Source organism: Pholis gunnellus (genome assembly GCF_910591455.1).
Source record: "Pholis gunnellus genome assembly, chromosome: 13".
Lineage (NCBI taxonomy): Eukaryota > Metazoa > Chordata > Actinopteri > Perciformes > Pholidae > Pholis > Pholis gunnellus.
In genome coordinates, this window is record NC_136540.1 from 23,191,702 (window position 1) to 23,211,302 (window position 19,601).

At 43.2% G+C, this 19,601-nt stretch overlaps 2 protein-coding genes across 3 annotated transcripts; one reads left to right on the forward strand and one right to left on the reverse strand.

The window, feature by feature from the left end:
- Positions 1 to 2,330: 2,330 nt before the first annotated feature.
- Positions 2,331 to 5,629, forward strand: hmgn1b (high mobility group nucleosome binding domain 1b). Its single transcript, XM_079172042.1, has 6 exons — positions 2,331 to 2,502; positions 3,982 to 3,999; positions 4,155 to 4,184; positions 4,276 to 4,320; positions 4,409 to 4,516; positions 4,607 to 5,629. The coding sequence occupies exons 1-6, from the start codon at positions 2,485 to 2,487 to the stop codon at positions 4,652 to 4,654; spliced, it is 267 nt and encodes an 88-aa protein (XP_079028168.1). The 5' UTR covers positions 2,331 to 2,484; the 3' UTR covers positions 4,655 to 5,629.
- A 1,602-nt stretch (positions 5,630 to 7,231) lies between these two features.
- Positions 7,232 to 16,284, reverse strand: LOC306705294 (glucose-6-phosphate exchanger SLC37A4-like). 2 transcript variants are annotated; one of them, XM_079172014.1, is made up of 10 exons: positions 16,252 to 16,284; positions 14,644 to 15,144; positions 13,970 to 14,202; positions 12,673 to 12,919; positions 9,694 to 9,846; positions 9,502 to 9,587; positions 9,299 to 9,412; positions 9,153 to 9,215; positions 8,911 to 9,049; positions 7,232 to 8,809 (listed from the first exon to the last, which is right to left on the reverse strand). In XM_079172014.1, exons 2-10 carry the CDS (start codon positions 14,789 to 14,791, stop codon positions 8,643 to 8,645), a joined length of 1,350 nt encoding a protein of 449 aa, XP_079028140.1. In that variant the 5' UTR covers positions 14,792 to 15,144; positions 16,252 to 16,284; the 3' UTR covers positions 7,232 to 8,642. The 2 variants fall into 2 exon arrangements, with proteins under 2 accessions (XP_079028140.1, XP_079028139.1); XM_079172013.1 differs by having other exon boundaries at positions 9,153 to 9,218.
- Positions 16,285 to 19,601: the final 3,317 nt, after the last annotated feature.

A 19,601-nucleotide genomic window follows, 5' to 3' on the forward strand; every position in this document is an offset into this window, starting at 1 on the left:
GAAGGAAATCATTTGGAAAATGATGCTGAAATGCCCGTGTGGACGAAGATTGTTTTCATTTTAAAACCCTGTTTCAAACAGAAACGTATTAGTGTGGATGTAGCCTTACTCTTTTGTTTTTTCCTCCACACCCTTTTGAGAGTATTGGTTTACTTGCAATAACCCACCTTGTAGCATTATTATTTTCATGTCATTAAATGAAAAAGTAGGCTTTGGGTAGTTGAAGTGTGTTGCTCTGCAAGTAAAGGAAATCTTGGCGATGTTGTCAAAGTTGATGTAGCAAAAATGTACAAATCACCAGAACTTTTCCACACTGCCATGAACGCATGCGATGAAAACTTTCAGATGTCTTCTCAATGTCTTGTGCCCTCCTTGGTGGCCAGCAACGAAAGCCCAATACCAGCAGAGTTTTATTTTGAAATTTGACCTGCATGTATTTGAGCATTTGTTAGCAGTAAAATGTCTCAGACAGGTATGACGTGGGTTGGAGGGATACTCCAAACCAAATCAAATTTTGTGTGCTAACAAACTGCTGTTGAATGCGGCCTGGCAGGAAGCGTCACTTTACTGTAAAACCGGTGTGTTTGTTTGATTGTGTTCACACCTGATGGAAGGGCTGGGCCGAGGGGCTTTAGAACAGCTCAAAGATATCTCAATAAGTACTGTATTAACCACTCTTTGAGATATTCAATAAAAAGAAGTCGTGATATATAACTGAACGGAATTACTATATGCAAAAGAAATATGGCCTTGTGAAAATAAAAAGAGAACAAGCATCTTCTAGCACAAAACAATAATAGTGGGCCGAATGCTGCATCCACCTGTAGTTGTTTTAACCTCATCCAGTCAGCAGGATATTGGGACATGTTTGAATTACGAAAGACTGTGTGTTGTTGGCACTGGGGCTGTTTAAGAGCATATCTTCCTTTCTTCTCGCCTAATTTTCAATGCAAGTATAATGTTAAACTGAAAGAATCTGATTGTTGAGAGCACGTTGCCTCCTTCATGTGATGTATTTCCTGCTAAAATGTTGGATGTTGGGCCGTCCAAAAGGCAGGGAGGGATAATTTAAAAGTAAAAAGAGGACAGGCATTTTTTTATCTGTGCTGATTTTGCGGGTTAATTTATGCTTAATCTACTGCAAATCATCATTAACATTCACATATCCAAACATGTCAAATATTTTAATAACACTTTGACTAAAGCACAGGAATACACCAGTTTAGAGGACATATATTGTCTTTGTTCAAATTCCATAAGCCAAGGATAAAATCCAAAGAAATGTTATTTACAAAATGTAATAATTGTCCTAATGTCCAGCTAAATATAAAATATAAAGAGAAATTATTGACAAAAAAAATGTGCTAAATTAGATAATAACTCACCAATATTATAACGGGTATTCGTGAGTACAGTGCACATAAAGGGGAGTAAATTAGATGAGCTTGAATTAACAGTATTTTATTAGTAGCTTATAAAAGAAAAAAATTGCCAGAGAAAAATGTCAATAACAACATGTCGTCATTTTTAAGCAGTGCGTTAACTGCGACGGTAACTAGCAGAGTGCTCGGTGTGGTACTTTTCTCAGGGCTACAGGATAAATAAGAGGGAGAACTGTCAGGGTAGTGTCTGTCTCATCCACTCGAGGGGGGGAATTAATGCACGTCTCCGTGCCGAAATGTCTCAAATGACGACTTCCAACACAAGTACGCTGCAGCGCCGCCGCGGTTGTTTCTACTGGAGTCATATTTGGACTCGCACGCTCACATTGCGGCGAGTGGACGGTTGACAACACTGCGAAACGGGTGCACGAGAGCGCACGTCTGTACCCACACGTACCCTGTCGCCATTTTCCCCCCCAAGCTAAAATACAAAAGACTTGGCTGGGGGAGCCACACACCCCTCTCTCAATCTTCTGCTAATAGGCCTACAAATAGCCACATTTTATTTTTATCACTCGTGTTAAAAGGCTCATAATGGGTTTGCTTTTGACATGTATTAAAGATAGTAGCTACTTGCGCGCGTAAAAATGTAGCATTTTGGTGGGAAATACAGGCGATTTCTGAGCGAGGTGGAAGTCAAGATTTAATGACAATTTTTGCCTTGTTACAGCAGATGGCTGCACAGAAAGACAAATGGCTCGCCGCGTTTGTTGATTGACGTGTGACGTACCCACACAGGTAGGAGCTTCGATTTGAAATTGCGTTGCTGACCACTGGGTCGTCCAATCACCGGGAAGTGGGGGCGGGATATAGCCCCGTCAATCATGCAGGAACTATGACGGTTTGAATAGGGAGGGAGGGGGAGAATCCAATCCGGTTTGAGCTAGTTCTTCTTCCAATGGAACATTACCGTCGCGCTGCGCTGTATTAGACTGTACTGGTACAGCTTTATCCAGAATATACCACTGTATTTTTCTCCTGTATTGAGCAACATTTAGCTCTCTTTTCTTTAAAAAAAAAAATCACCCCACACAAACCAGCCATGCCTAAAAGGAGCAAAGTGAGTAGAACGACATATTTCATGCATTCAGTAATACGGCGATTATAACCCCCCAACTGCAATTTGTAAAACGGGCTCGCTACAGCTAGCGATCAGAGTTGTTAAAAATGTTGCTACAAATGTAGTTGTTTCTGTTCCGGGTGAATGTGTACAATGTCGCCGCTTGCAGACAGGAGTTTAGTTGGCGTGTAGCGTCTGTTTTGATGTTCTCAAGTGGCCGATTCTCGGTGCTATCTCTCTCGAGCAGTGATTATCTTTGTGCCAAGTGTTTTCCGTGTGCTGGGGTTTATATTTGTACTGCGGAATGGTGAAATGCACATTTACAATTGTGTATAAAATACGTTTGCTTGCAGTGTAGGACAAAGCGGGGTCGTTTTCTCTGTCGACGGGTTGCTTTTTCTGCAGAGAAAGTTGGCGGCATATTGATTGTATCCTATGGGGGTCGTCACGCTGGCGACTAAAGTTTCGAAAACGTATACTTTAATTAAGCGGCTGTTATTTGGTGGGTGTTTGGCTTTTAGGCTAAGCTAGTTGTTTTCTTGTGGGCATCGAGTCTTTTTTACGGCTTTCTTGTGGATCAAAATATATATTTTTTACGATAATATGTTAAATTTCCCTTCCCTAAACCTAACATGCATGTGTAGTTTTTGTTAATGAATGGCCGCCCTTATTTTCGACGGTGAAAAAAAAGCATTTCTTGGAAGGCGTTCGTCGTGTCAGCCGAGTGTCTTTATGTGTGTTGTCGGCTCAGGCCAGTCGAAGGGTTATGCAATGGCGAGCCTCCGTCAGCAAAGCGCCTGCTCTTGTTGCTGGGGGTTCTAGTAGATTCTGCTACCAGATCGACAGAGTCGCCGCTGAGCGTCTCGGAGTGACTCTTTTCAAATTCGTGGCGGGAACCGCTCGCTACACCGCTCGGTTTCGCTCCGTACACTGGCAATCCCGCTTATTACCAATGAATGGATGTGTTCGCGGGGAGGCGGAGTCCGCCCCCTCCTCTACCGGAGTTTTACAGTACAGACAAATCACTTGCAGGAGCCGGGAGAGCACGACCACAGGCCGCTGTTTAAACTGCACTTTATATATATAAGCCGGTCAAACTGCTCTTCTTATTTCCTTATTGTTGTGTAGACAAATGCACTTCCACATTGATTCATGTTTGATGTGTTGCTAAGAATTATTTCTAATCGATATAATGAATATAAACATGCTGATTAAGAAGTGAGTCTTCTTGCTCTTCCAGGGTTACGAGCTCCATTGTTCCAAGATTTAGAATATATCTCAGCCAATCACAGCGGTTGTTCTAACCTAAATCATGTATGAAGCTAGCTGTGCAGCCATAGGCTAATGTTCTGTCTGGAAACGCCCACTTTTTAGTTACATAACTAATACTTAAATGACCCACCCCCACCAACTCAACTCACCATAGGCACATGCAGAACAATTCTATAACCTGTTTTTTTTTCTCTTTTTTTCTTTCAGTCAGGAGGAGAATCCGTGGTGAGTAATAAGTACACTTGTTTTTTTGTTTTTTTACATATCTGTGATATATATTTTTTAAATAAATAAAACAGTTAGTCTGTGTACCCACCAGGGGTCAGTAACACCCCATCAGTGAGCGCGAAAATCACCCTGTCTGTTTACTCTCTCTGCAGGCCAAGAGGAGATCTCTCAGGCTGAGTGAAGTGAGTACAAACAAGCCCACATTGTGACAGATGATATGCATGCCGTTAACTGACTTCATAATGCTGACTATTCTTTTTTTTTTTTTTACAGCAGAAACCCGTACCTGCAAAAGCAGAGGCCAAACCTAAGCCAAAGGTGAGTTTTTGTATACATTACCTCTGATTAGATTTGTTTATTAGACTCCCGGCTGTTGACTAATAAGATGAATATTTTTGTTTTGCAGAAGGCACCTGCTAAGCCTAAGAAAGCCAAGGAGGTGGAAAAGGCCAAGCCTGAGGAGAAAGCACCAGAGGCCCCCGCTGAGAACGGAGAAGCCAAAGCCGAGGAAGAGGTAATGCTCGAGGCATCAAATATAAACATGCAAAATCCACTCAATCTCCTGGGCAATGAAACTAAAACACTTTTAAAATTTGTTTTCCAGGCACCAGCTACAGAAGAAGCTGATGATAAAGATGACGCGGCAGAATAACATCTCTCAAACCACATCTTTTACCAGTGCTCCCTGTACCTCTTTTCTTGTACAATTCAGGGGAATATTTTTATCAACTATTTTCTAAATACAGGTTTTTTAGTAGTTTGATTGTAGAGAACACTTTTTTTTAATGAAAGAAAAAAAATGTCAATTTGGAGACGGGAATTTCGTCACATCCCACAATTTTGCATCGCCACAAAAAATCGCGGTCGTTGTTGTTACTGTCAGTGGATTTAATTTCAGTTTTAAATGTGAAGGAGGGCGGGTGCAGGACAGGTTACCGTGTCGGCGCCAAACACGGCGTTCACAGGAGCTGGGGCAACAACCGGAGGAGTTTGTCCGCGTGGATTACATTCCATATGCTTTATAAGGGACAGTGTATGTAATCTGTGCCGGGGTGGGGATGGACAAAGTCACAGGGCAACTCATTGTTTTATTGTTTATAATGAAGAACAGTGTTTTAGAATGTTTGTAAGCTTTGTTCTTATATGTTAACTCTTGTACTCATGCAGTTTTCTTAATGAATTTGATCAATAAAGCTAAAATCCCTAGTACTGGAGCTCTCCTTATCAGAACTGTGCATCGCGTGTGTTGGTTGTGTCTCTGTTCTGTGATAGCATCGCAATAAATTTGTATAGCTGCTGTGAAAAAAAACAAGGTTTTCAATCTTTCTATATGCAGTGTGTAATGGTACATAGTAAGGATGGTAAAAATGGAATCTGTTTTCTTAGCCAGGATAATGAGGTGTGTAACCATCAAAAAAAACAAAACTGTTGAGATTGGCGTCTTAAAGGCCAACAGACAAAATGTACATTTATTTGAGATGTCAAATGCATACCAGCAGTAGCAATATTAATGTGGGTTTTAGATATCTGTATCAAGTACAAGTGTGCAGTTCCTTTTATTTGTTTATAGATGTACCTGTGTAATGATTGTTATCAACAAACCAATAAAACTCGGTTGGTAGTTGTTGCGCTGTTTCATTCTGAGGTGTTGATTGATGATCGAGGAGAAGACCGCAGAAACATTGCAGTAACTGATCTAAAAGCTTAAAAAGTTCAAAGGAGAAAAAAAAAGAAATCTAGCTAATTCGAAAAAGTAAAAAGAATATGTAAAAAGTGCTAGATTCGCTGCCAGATTCAGCATTGATAGTGATTTTATAAGCGGTATGTCACTAGTTTAGATGTGCAAGCATCTAAAGTGCAACACATTGGAGATTTCTACATGTAAAATTAAGCTTTATTCAATATTTGCATTTTGTTCAAGGTTTACCAGCAAATGTGTCTTCAAGGTGAAGAGGACGAGTTTAAGTTCAGTCCAAGTAGTGGCGCTTTACTAGAGCACTAACATAGCAGTACACCAGCATCATAGTAGCAGAAACACGTGTATTGTTTAGCTAATCCCTGTAAAATCATTTAAAATGTCCCCCGTCACCTATTAAGCCACTCTTAAAACACTGGCTTTACAAACTATCCCAATACAAACAGACGAAGAAGAGTTTCAGCACCGCGGACAGCTCCTCACTGAACCGTCGGTTTATCAGCTCTTGTTTCCCCCCACCCAGCATTTTTACTTTGACCAGTTTTGTGATGCATTGACATCACCTTCACACAATTATATTTACCCTCCGTGTTAGTAAACAAACCGATAACGTGCGCCATTACGTATCTCTGATGCAGTAGCGGTTGTACGTTTACTTCCGGCTCTGCTGTGATTGGTCGTTGGAAAAAGTTACGAGGGAGGTACATGGAAGATTCACTTTACCGTTTTCTTCTTCCCGGTGGAGCTGTCAGATGTTTTTTTTTCCCGTAATCACACAGTACGCAAACACGCTACACTTTGTTTCACTCAGAACCACTAGACCACTTGCTTCTGTTGCTAAAATGCTAACTGTCTATAAGTACAGCTAAGGAAAAACGCCATGAAGAGATCCCTTCCAGATGCTTCAAGTGATGGGGGATAAAATGCACAGTCCTTCATACATGCATTCTATGGGTTCACCTGAAGCTAATGTTTGGACTCAGCAGTCAAACATACTGTCTCCCTCCCACAGTTCGTCTTTTCGGTCAATAAAAGTCTCTTTGTGGAGTGCTCCCCTGCAGAGCTGCAGTGGAGCAGAGAGTAACACCAATACAAACCTTTGTAGTAAAGAGGATGGAACTTTGAAAGACACTCACATCATTTGTGTCACTTGGATTGCAGAAGATTCAATGGAATGCATTTTTGCACATTACAGGGATTTGATTTTTTCCCCCTCCCATCACTTAAATTGGAAATTGCATGAGGAGGGATCCTTTCCCAGTCAGAGGAACATGTTCCAGATGTCCATATGGGTATGTGCAGGGGCATAAATATAAAAACCCTGGCGTAGGGGGCCCCGGAGAGAAAGCAGATCAGCAAGCGATGCCATTTGCCATTTTCAAAAATATTACTGTGTTCGAGGAATAATCCCTCTCAATTTCCAAATGATACAATTTTCTCAAAAAGGCAAACCCAGCTCCGGTTTTCTTTGTTTAGTTTTTTTATTGGTAAAATAGTCAGTAGCAATCTATAACAAAATAATAAGCTTATTCTGCACAAACCATAACAAACTATAAATAAACTACAAATAAAACTATTCAATAAATGAATAATGTCTTTGGTATCTTTGTCCTATTCAGATTTGCAATGTCGACAGCCCGGTATGCCGATATTGTCGAATGTCAAGTCTCTATTTGATCATGTGACGAGACGATAAGATATACGGTCGCTAGTTCAGGCGCATAATCTGTCGAGCTGAGCAAACAGTCATGCCTTTGAAACAAAAGACGAGAGAGGAAAGAACAGGAAGAAAAGAAGCAAAGGTGTGCTTCATAACGAGTTATTTTCAAAGCAAGAGACAGATTTGAACTACTGCTAGTTAAATCAAACAAAGTAAACTTCACATTTATTAGATGTCCATGGTACAATCACCAGTAATTGGAGTTGTCAAAAGTCAGATTTTTTTTCGAGATGAGAACATTAACAGTATACACAAAACTTCTGTACGCACCCACAGTGGCAGTGATCAAACACCTGTACTTTGATGTTCGTCTATCTTTAAAGACACGTCCGATCACACGAGCTCACATGGCCCAAGAAGTCTGCATCAGTGACATTCTGGATCATGCAGCACACTGTGTATAAAAATAACATGCTCTCCTATTACTTCATTTTAGTGAAATAATGAGCCTTTTACAGTTTTGACCATGACACGACATTGGTGCATATACCTAGACAAATAATAGTCTAGAATACACAGGCCCATCAGTAAACATTCAATAGGTTACATCCAACTGAACTCCACTGAAGGAAAGATATCAGCAGCAGCACACATCCACTTTATCTCTTTTAAACATTAGCTTGTGATGAACAGTTTACATCTGCCATCTTCATGGTGTTGAATTAGGGATGCACTGATCCGACTTTTTCAGTCCCGATACCAATACCTGGGCTGTGGGTATCAGTGCATACAGAGTACCGATCCGATACCAGTGTTTAATTCATAAGCTGTATGCCTCACTGTGGAAGAGACTGGGATCATTCTTTTATGTGCAAGGCAACACCAGGTTTGACTTAAACATTGCTTTGTTTGTTTCAGAATGTTACAAATAAATATGGATATAAAAATGTACTGAATTGTTATTCATTTTAATAATAGTGTCCTATACCAGATCGTCCTCTAGCCACAGATATCCAGCTATTTGAGTCAGTATCAGACCTATATCTGATATCGGAGCATCTCTAGGTTTAATGTGAGGAAACATCTGTGTGAGACTAAAGCACCCGATTGTGAATCTTAAGTTTGTTTTCCGAGGTTAGTCCGTGTGACAATGGTTTCGTTAGGTCTAATTGGCGTTGTATTACTGTGCAGTATTCTGTATGAAGAGCCGTCAACAGAGCGAGAATGCCGTCTGTGTGGTCACATGACAGGACGTCGACGGTTGGCTTATTTCAGGAAGACACGTTAGTCCGTTTTTTCCACGATCCGTCCCATCTTGGTGCGCATGTTGCGTGCGAGGAAGAAGGAAACGGTGGCCACGGCCATGATCACCTCGGCAACCCAGAAGGCCATGTCCCAGCTGTGTTGCTTGGCGATGGTGCTGAAGGGAAGGCCCGCCATAAAAGCCCCAACTGCAACAAAAGGAAAGCTCGTTTGGTCATGCGAACGTGTCAATGCTGGAATACTACACAGCAAGTGATACAGGTGTTTCTAGTGGTTTATGTGAATTTACCATTAGCCATGAAAGCTACAACTGCATGAGAGGTTCCACAATAATTTGAAGGAGCACTTTCACTGGCTATCACCCCGAACAAGGAGATCGGTCCGTAGGAAGAAAATCCAAACATAGCACCAAGGAACAGGATCCAGATCTGTGTGTGACAATGAGAAAACACAGTGCTCTCCAACACTTTCCTAAGATTCAGTACAGCACATCTTTTATACCCACGAAATCCTTAACATTTTTGAGCGTACCTCTTTTTCTGATACACCAACAAGGACAGAGACAGGATGAAGGACTTGGACCCAAAGAGGAGCCTCCTGTGCAAACACAAGGAGCCCCTGTAATGTCCATTTCAAGCATTTTAGAAAGTGAAGAAAAGAAATGAAGTTGCAATTACCGTTGGCATCTCAGGTGTGATGGTGACCCTGAAGAGGTACATGGACACGCACATACCGGCCATCATGAAAATGAGCAGGCTGTGTCGAGGGTTGCCGTGGGTGCCCAAGCCTTGCTGGAGGAAGTCAAAGAGAGGATGGTACGGAACCCCGCTCAATAATCCCAGTCATGTTTTGCCTGATCTAGCCAAGCTCCGTTACTCACCCGAGCTACGGCTCGATCAGAGAGGAACCCTGCTGCAAGGCTGCCCACGAAACCCCCCACCTCCAAGGCACTCATGTAGGTACTCCCTGTGGGAAACAAAGCAGCTGATGTCAGCACCCCTAACCAGTCAGATGGAGTGTAAAACCAGTGAGAGGCGATGGACAATTAAAAAAAAGAAAAGAAAATGCACACCCATGAGAACAGTCTGGCCTTTCTCCTGCATGAGGAACAACTGTCCCCAGTCAGTGGCAGCTGTCTTCACCCCAAACACCACCAAGAAGCCCAGAGACAGCACCCACAGGAAAGGGGAGAGGAGGAACTCCTTCAGGGTGCACTCACTGTTGCCTGGGGAGGGGATAGATGTTAACACGGTCAAATAACCTAGAGATCAGCAATGGGTCGATATACACGCAGCACAGTATGCAGTAAGGGTACTGGTATGTGTGGGTTATATAACTATTATAATAGCTTACTCTACACAGCATGCCAGTGATACTCACAAATTCACAATACAAATAAATAGAATTTTAATTTGCACGTTATTAAAGGTGTCAAAAAAAACCCTCTAGGAATGTCCAGCCATCCACACAGCCATCTTCAACAGATTGAGGATTGAAAGATTAAATTCAGGGGGGGGATTACTGAATTTAATCTTTACTCAGGGGTAGTCTAATAAAAGTCTTATAGTCCCCTCCCAAATTTCCACAATGACACAGATGAAGGAGGGATGGATTAGGAGATTTATATTTAACTATGAACACAAAATTAGAGCGTGGTTGTTATTGATGAGGTACTAACTGCTCTGGCTGCACGTGGGAGGATATTACTGATGTCAGGATCAGAATTATTATTAATGACCTCCTCAGCCTGATCTGCATAGTGATAAGGGTTTAGGGGTTACAGCTGTGACTGTGTATGTAGTTGTAATCCATCACACTCAGGTGGTTAATTAGCAATAATGGTTGTCATTTGGAATGAATTTACTGGTCGGTCTACGTTCCTACCCTCACCTATGGTCACGAACTCTGGGTCGTGACCGAAAGGACAAGGTCGCGGGTACAAGCGGCCGAAATGAGTTTCCTCCATAGGGTGGCCGGGCTCGGCCTTAGAGATAGGGTAAGGAGCTCGGACATCAGGAGGGAACTTGGAGTCGAGCCGCTACTCCTTCGGGTCGAAAGGAGTCAGCTGAGGTGGTTCGGGCATCTGATTAGGATGCCTCCTGGACGCCTCCCACTGGAGGTTTTCCAACTGGGAGGAGACCCCGGGGAAGACCCAGAACACACTGGAGGGATTATATCTCCCAGCTGGCCTGGGAACACCTCGGGATCCCCCAGTATGAGCTGGAACATGTTGCGGGGGAGAGGGAAGTCTGGGTCAGCCTGCTGCCACCGCGACCCGACACCGGATAAGCGGCGGAAAATGGATGGATTTGGAAACACACCACAAGTCCAATCAACAAATATTTTCCATCATAATTAAAGCTACTATTTTGGCGGTCCCTGTGGACAAAAGTGGTTGAGCCAGAGTCCCTTCAGAAAACCTCTCATTTTACGTCAGTTTTACTTCTGGAGTTGCATTTTACGCTTAAAAATAAGAGTTAATTTGTGAAGATTTTTAAAAGGAGCTGTATTTAACATTCAGAGCATTAATACAGCAGCAAACCACTATTTGCTATGTAAAGATCTAGTGGACTAATGTCTACCTGAGCAGAGAATTAAATCACTCTCCCTCTGTGTGTGTGTCGTTATCTGAGCTTCTCTGGGCTTTGTTGACATAGTCCTAGCCAGCAGCGTGTGCTTTTAGTGCATGTTAGTACATGTGAGCACGCCCACTGGTTAGCTCATTGCTGCCACTCTGCACTGCTCTCATATGGTGGTTACAGCTGATAACACAGTCCAGACGGCGTCATCACGGAAGCATGGAGCCCACCCTCCGGTTGCCGCTCAGGTAAACCCTGTTAGCTCCTGTAGCACTTGCAGGGTTCCCACACTTGCCTTGAAAAAAAATTCCATGCTACCCCCTGATTTTCCAGGTACCATATTAAGTGATGATCTATAGGCCCCTGAAGCTTTCCGCCCCCATCCCCTCACACACACAACCCCCTAGGACACCTAGTGTGGTAGACCCAGGTTTACCACACAGTTAAAACACAGCTACTTACATTTGAGGATAAACTTGCATAAGAAGTTTCACTGTAGATGTCAAGGCTCCCGTGTTGGCTGGGAAATGCATGTATTTGACCCTTCTATTGAGATCGCGAGTAACGTTTCTCGGTTATTATTCCCGAAGTCCACCAATCCGAAACTATACTTTTAAAGTCCATATCACCAGGTTGCCTGCATCAAATTCCAACATCCAATATACCAGATAGGATGCCAAGAGCATGCTCTACAACATGGGATCATCCATTTATATCTACAGTAAAAGCTGTTCACATGTAAACTCATCTTAATTCTGTGCTCAATAGTTTCATTTTATTACTATTTTACACATCATCCAATAAAATTTTCCAGGACAACTGTTTCAATTTCCATGTAAGTGTTCACTTTTACTCAGTTTCCATGACTTTTCCAAACCTGGAAAATGAAAAAATAAATTCCATGTTTTCCATGGTTTCCAGGTACCGTGGGAACCCTGACTTGCCCATAGTGTGCACTAATTGGGCTGTTGGCACCGTTACCTTACTTCATTTATGTTCAGTCGGCCAACCTGCTTCGAGATGACTTGATTCTAATTGCTCCCCCCAGCTCCTGATGTGCATTTGTTTTTCCCGGTCTTATGTTTGTCACTGTAAAGCTGCATGGTCAGTCCTACTTATTTGTTGATTATGAGGAAATTAAACAAAACCAATAAGGCATGAGTTCAATTCAGCCATGTATTTGTACATGAGGAGGTCCTAATTATTCAAATGCATCCCAGTGAGCTCTTATAAACCTCCTCACACTGCAGTATTAACAGGCCCCTTGGATGCTGTGTCAGTTACCAGACGTTTGTCATACAGGCATTTGACTAATTGCAAATATTGCAAGTGTGGATGTTGTTGGGATGTTGGGAGCTAACACAGCACCATGTGACTCACATGCTTTGAGGCAACCATCCTCAGCTACACAGGAAGTGGCCTCTTCACCCACTGTAAAAACCTGCTGGCTCTCCTCTCCTCTCCTCTCTTACCTCCCTTAGCCCCCTTCTTGGCCGCTGGCTCGATGCTGGGCAGGCCCACGTCCTTTGGCTCGTTCTTTATGAACGCCACACAAACAACCGAGAAGGAGGCGCAGAAGATCCCCGACATGGTCAGGATAGTCCTCCAGTCATAGTACTGCAGGAGCACCGTGACCAGGATCGGACCCAGACTCCCGGCCAGGTTCATACTGCAGGACAGCACAGACCACCATGTTCCAAACTGGGAGGGCTCAAACCACTGGTGGAAAAAAGAGACGCAAAGAGAAAGCAAAGCAGAGGATGCCTCAAACCCCAGAGAATGCAGACTTATTTAAATAATGTCATTTTAATCCATCATGTACTGTACGCATTGTCGGCTGCTTTCCATGCTCCACGTTCCTGCAGCAACCCACAGGTCATGGTCAGAAACACGCTGAATCATGCGATCACTCTGATTCATGAGTTTGTGAATGACTGTGAACCTCTGCGTCTGTCCACGGTTTATCTCCCATTCTGCTGCAGCAAACTGCATCATATTTTGGGGTGCCCTGTTATGGCTGCATGATAAAATATAGTGTGTCCCCTAGGTTTTTTTTGGGGGGGGTGCTACTCGCAGGAGAGCAACTGTTGCATCTTCACCACATCCGCTGTGGGAGTGTGCTCACGTGTGTGTGTGTGCGCGCACAGAGTAACTCGAGAATCCCAGGCTGAATCACCACCATGTCGATCCACAGTGTGCAGATGTTAACTCTGCTCCGTGGAACAGGAGCTACAGAAGCCACGGCAAACTGGTGAAGACTTGGAGCTATCATAAGACTGTTTGGTCAAAGTTGTTTTCCTTTCAGAAAGATCTGCTGAGGATCTTCTAAAAATACTTTCTCCTGTAATCTGATCCCCTTCGAGCACGCTGAACGCATGCCAAAGCCTATTTATTCCCTCACGTTTTGAGCACTGCTACTTTTAAGGCAGCTTCTCGGGTCGACTCTGAGTGCAGAACAGCAGAATGAGTCGGGCTTTGCTCAAAGAGCGTTTCTTTTCAGAGTCCTGCATGCGATGCGAGCCATTCTCCAGAGCTTTATGATCCCAAAATCTGGTTGTGAATGAGGCCTTTGCAGTTTGTTAGGTAACCCTGTAATTTCTCAAACTACCACCGCTGCCAATATCACCACACACTCCGGGTTCACACCCTTTCAACCAGCTGCTCGGACTAATCGCAGGCGTCACGAGCGGCCTTTGCGTGTCGAGAGCGGGACATTTCACTGAGTAGGGGTATCTGCGTCGCATGAGGTGGCAGGCGGCGCAGTGTTACCTTGCGCAGAACTTTTCCACATGGGGGCCAGCCGCAGCCTTGACCCAGCCCATTGAAGAACCAGAGCAGGGAGAACATGGGGACGGTGGAGGACCAGGAGAACGCCACGTTGATGCCGCCCACCAGGAAGAGGCCGATAGAGAAGAGCCAGCGGGCGCTGATCTGGTCCGACAGCACGCCGCTGATGAACTTACTGATGGCGTACGCCATGGTCTGGCTACTGGTGATCAGACCTGGAGAGACACAATGAAGGTTACTGTTAAAAAACAATGTGCAAAGAAAGAGACTGTAGCTTCGTACCCACAAAGGCAACCAAAGATGGATGAGACTTAAGTCATTTCACTGCCAATCAGATCAAACCAGTAGGAATTAACAGACAACAAACATAGCAACGTGTTGTATTAGACATTTACACGGTTCATGTGCAGGGAGGATTTGGGGTGAGGGTGACAATTCCAAAACATCAAAGAATGGGCGAACCGGCTGGTGGCCGTTCAGTTTGCCACACTGCATGCTAATGCCTTTGCACTGTGCTTGGATAGCAAGCTAAATGAGACAGATTTAGGCATTTATTGCAGTGTTTTTGTCAAACAACAGCCTCGTTACAGACCCAATGATTGCTTGAGCAAATATTACTTAACCAAACAAAATAAGAAAAGATGCTACTCTCTCACCCAAGTCATCTTTGTCCAGTTCGATCTCCTCCATCACAGAGGGCATGACGAAGGAGAAGGTCTTCCTGTTGAAGAAGTACAGCGCGTAGCCGATGAACATGCAGGAGAAGACGGCTGCTCGATAATAGCCGTAGCCTGTGGCCCCCATGGTTGCACTCGGTTCCGAAAACACAGACGCACAACTTCGGGGTGAAAAAAAGAAGAAGTATTATTTCCTCTGAGTCGTGGATTCAGTGGAGTCTTGTTTTGGGGTCCAATCGAAGTGAGAGCTGCGCCGTTGGGACTGTTCTTCTTAAAAAGTAGAGGTTATTAACTACTTGTTTGCACTGGGATTGCAGAGACAGGATGCAGAATTGGCTGAGCGGTGCTGATTAAATGTTCTCCATGAGGACAAACACTCCTGACAGCTCTCTTCTTGCTGGCTGGAAGCTCGGTCTGTCTCATCTGTGAGGCTGCTGCTTGTAGAAAACGAGGACAGAGGGGAGGAAACCTTACACCGACCTAAAAAAAAAGAGAAAACACCATAATAAATTACAGAAACAATGATTGGTCATTCTGAAAATTGCAGATATTTAGCACATGGACACTTTGGGTTGAGACGAGTAGATAAAAGGCAGTTGAATGGTATTTTGTTTGAACACAACAAATTATGTATAAATGAATTAGAAGACAAGTCTTCATGAATAAACAGAACAAACTTTCTTCTCATAGCAAAGTGGCATCTGGAGCCACACACACACACACACACACACACACACACACACACACACACACACACACACACACACACACACACACACACACACACACACACACACACACACACACACACACACACACACACACACACACACACACACACACACACACACACACACACACACACACACACACGCGCGCGCACACGATGATGCCGTGTGTTAGTCAGTTGACCCCCAGCAGCCACCTTGATATTTCCAGCCCCATCATCCGCCACAGGTTCAGGATAAAGTGACATTCTCGACCCGCAGCTTGGTCTATGTTTCACTCGTCATATATATACAAAGTTGCTGCTCTAACGCGCTCGATCTGTTTTGGGGGTCTCTAGGCAGCAACCCCGAAGATATCAGGTGTCCAATAGGGAACTCACATGACGACGCGGTTTGTATCCTCTTATTTTCAAATATATAACGATACGAGGAAGCACGAGGACCTCAAATGGCATGCAAGTGTATCCATTGCCGTCATGAATCAGGAACATTTAGCTCAGTGTTCAACTTAGATGATACACTGTATTCACACTTCAACTCCCTGGAGTTGACCTCTCTGACGGAGGCCTGACACAGACAGAGTGCATTCGACAACATTACACATGACAATGGACTGAAACTCATTGAACAGGACCATTCTTCGCCACCGTTGGTACACAAACACTCTCAGTTAGTGACCGTTACTCGTGACGAACTAAAGTGTGGGGCTGCGGTCCTTTTATCCGAGTGTCCTTCGGGGCTTTAACGTCACCAAACGCCGACATAAAGCAAGACGTATCGATGCTCTGCGCCGTCTGACACGCCGGTTACCGTGTCGCTGCCACGGTGAATGGGGGGAAAAGCCATTAAAGCTGGTTACCTTTCATTCGTGTCCCTCTCGCTGATCCCATCCATGCAAAAAAAAAAAAGAGGGACGACGCGCGTTCATGAATCTGCAGCTCGTGAGCGCGTCACCGTGACACACTCGCAGCAGCCAGCGTGGCCACGAACGACCGGACACGATCCTGGTGGTATTCCTAACGCAATCAATTCATGCCACCCAACTCCATTTAAAATATGCGACTTTAAATGTGTAATTCCTCACGGCGCTGCCAACGTGGAATGCTTCATGGTCCAAAACCGTTTCGGGATCAGTCAGACCTGCAGAATAAACTTCGGCATACGGTCTATTATATATAGAGGCCAATATTATGTAGATCTATTATAAAAGCACAGCATTCAGCGCACACTGCTCACTACTGCCATCCTCTGGCGGCGTTACTGGTTTATAATGTCTGACTGTTTTAACAACATATTTTAATAGTCAGCCAAAAAAATGCATATGAGTATTAATGGTATAAGTATTAGTGAATACTAGTTATAGCAGAATTAGAAGTTTATTTTAAAGTCATAGCAGCGATACAGCTTGTGCGGGGAGACAGCAACCAAGGTCGTCAGATTCGCGTTTTGCCAGCTGGAACGACGTTATCAGGTCACCTTCAAAGCCCAAAATCACTGCTGGGAAAAAGGCAAACTTCAGTCTCCCGTGGGATGTCCTCGAACGCAACATCTGGGGCCCGTCTGGCAAAGCAGGATTAATGAAGTTGGATGGGTAAAACAGTGCTGAGAGGACAAACTTGAAGCTCCACCAGATATGGCACTAAAAAAAAATATCTTTTCAGTGCAGTAGGCCATTATTCAACAGAGTCAATTTCATTTTTGAAACGGTTCCCAGGAGATTTGATCTCTGTGCAGCAGCGGTGGCAGCAACAGAAGAATGCAGATGAATTGTCAGAATGGCTGTTGTTAACGTGCAACAGTCTTTGAGCAGAGTAAACCTTTGGAAGATCTGCTCAAACGCTGTTAATTATAAAGCTTGAGTCAGGTGACTAGCTTAGCTTAGCATCATGACTGAGAGGCAGCAGGGCACCATAAGCTGGACTGGCCCTCTTCACTGACAGATAGAGAGACACATCCTAACTGTAATATAATACAAAGCATTGCATTGTGGGATTGTTGGAAGTGTAAGTAGTGTGCATGTAATGGTCACTTTGAATTTTGAGAGAACTGTACAGTTCATCCATTTTACACTCACTCTGTGTCCTATATCCAGACTACACACTAATTCTAAGCAGGTTTTTAGAGTATGCACAGGAAAAGTGACAAAAGTCAGTGTGCAGACTAGAAAAAAGTACTTGATTTTAAGTGTGTTGCTGTTGGACACTTTTCTTCTGGATGGTGGTGGAACACCAAAAACATTTAGGAAAACTGAAAAATAGCTGTTGAAATTGAATTGGCAGTGACATTCTAAGAACATTGTCTTGATATCCTGTATACAAACTGCAAAAAAACAGTATGCTATATAGGTTAGTAGTATATAGTGCAAAGACTTCAAAAAGAATGGTGGAGGGTAAATATAGCGCACCAATGGGGAGTTTGTTTCAGACACAGGCCAGGACCCTGAAACTGAAGCAGCTGAACGGAATTCCACTTTCATTTTATTACTCACACCTGTGCTTTTCTGACAGTGACATGTCAAAATGTCTGCTGCAAAAAAAAAAGGCGTATTGAATTTCGTTTGCTTCACTTTTTGTTTACTGCATTACTCTCTTGAGTGATAGCTGTTATACAGTATGTGGCTTTTATAGTATCCTTTTTTGTTCTTTTTTGATGATGTAATTTGTGCTCCTGTGTTGTTGGTAAGTCTTTGTGACAGATAGATAGATAGATAGAAAGTTGCTTTATTAATCCCACAAGGGTTAATTATTTAGCTACAGCAGCATTTATATAGGTAAACAATACAAATTGCAGAGTAAAACATATTAAATATAAATATGCACAATATATGCATAAAATATAATAATATAAAATTAACTAACTAAACAACGTGACTCTCACTGTTTAAAATGTGTTTTTATCCATGATGGAGTCACAAAAAAGGTGGTCAAAATTTTGCCATCAAATACAATTCCTAAAGAAGTTCTTTCAGCCCGATACATGTAAGTCGGCTCCCGTAACCAATATACAATATATAGTTAATGACCAATTCATTATGGGCAGTCAGAAGGGCTCTACACAACCACTGTCCACCCTCAGACCTGTATCACAGTATATGGAGTTTAGTGGCCTAATAAAGAAATCCACTTCACTTTTACCAGAGCAGAGGTCAAATGAGCTACAATTACTAAAACACATGCCAATACATTACCACTGTCAAGAGTACGATGCTGATCTTGTCTTTGTATAAACTCTTTGGTTAGTATTCTGTCAATCAATGTCTGGTTTCTTCTCCATCCAGCAGATGGAGCTAAAGGTATGTGCTATATGTGGTGGACTATTAGGCCGTGACAGACTGGCATATGTATTTTGCATACATATAACAGCACAGGTGAATAGACTGGGAGAAAGTAGGTGCATATTCCAGGAGGCCATGCAGACAGTTTTATGCAGATCAAATGACTGAATCATTCATTTTTTTTCCTGCTGACATCCAAAGTCAAAATTGTGCTTGTTTGTTTCCTGTGACTTTTTTTTCTCTTCTGAGGTGAGAGTTTTTATTAATCCTTAAAGAATCCAGCACTGCAAGTGAACCATTTAGAGGGTGATGGTACACAGTTTGCTCAATAAGTTCATACTCGCAGTTAAGAGTCATTCAATCATGTAGACTGGTTTTCTATCTGTTTTTACACTTTGACATGTTGACGGTATGTTCGTTCAAATGTTCGTTTCAGTGTTATTCACTGTGAATGTGATCGAGCTGACCAGACATCTCTTTTTTTTTTTCTCTCCACCCAAGGACACGGCACCATTTTGAAGACACAAGGTGATCCTTTTTCTCTCGTCTCTACTCTGTAACCTGCAGAGTGGATGCACTGATCGACGGTGAGTGACAGCCAGCCGTATCCACAGAGAGAGGGAGTTCCCTGCTCTGCATCAAATAACACATCAGTTGTTCTTTATAATACACAGTATACACAATCAATGTCCTGTGGAATCGAGAGGCAATCATTTTTTGGACACTATTGCAATGCAACCTACATACCTACCTCAGCCTAGTTTTAAATTATTCAAGACAATGCCCCATGGCTGTATTGTGTAATGAATTAAAGATTAATTTACTCCCAAATGAAAAGTGGATTTAAAAGAAGCATGAGAACATCGAAGCTAGCTTGGACAACGTCCAAGACAGGATGTTAGGACTGATGAGGACACCTCACCCAGCGAGCACCA

What these genes read in the sequence shown, in the direction of transcription:
- hmgn1b (XM_079172042.1), top strand. An exon ending in GATCTCTCAGGCTGAGTGAA is followed by an intron (nt 4,185 to 4,275) that starts GTGAGTACAAAC and finishes TTTTTTTTACAG; the next exon opens with CAGAAACCCGTACCTGCAAA. An exon ending in AGGCCAAACCTAAGCCAAAG is followed by an intron (nt 4,321 to 4,408) that starts GTGAGTTTTTGT and finishes TTTGTTTTGCAG; the next exon opens with AAGGCACCTGCTAAGCCTAA.
- LOC306705294 (XM_079172013.1), bottom strand. Translation starts at nt 14,791, where the DNA reads ATGGGGGCCACAGGCTACGGCTATTATCGAGCAGCCGTCTTCTCCTGC. An exon ending in TCACACCTGAGATGCCAACG is followed by an intron (nt 9,219 to 9,298) that starts GTAATTGCAACT and finishes GTGTTTGCACAG; the next exon opens with GAGGCTCCTCTTTGGGTCCA. An exon ending in TTGGTGTATCAGAAAAAGAG is followed by an intron (nt 9,050 to 9,152) that starts GTACGCTCAAAA and finishes TGTCACACACAG; the next exon opens with ATCTGGATCCTGTTCCTTGG.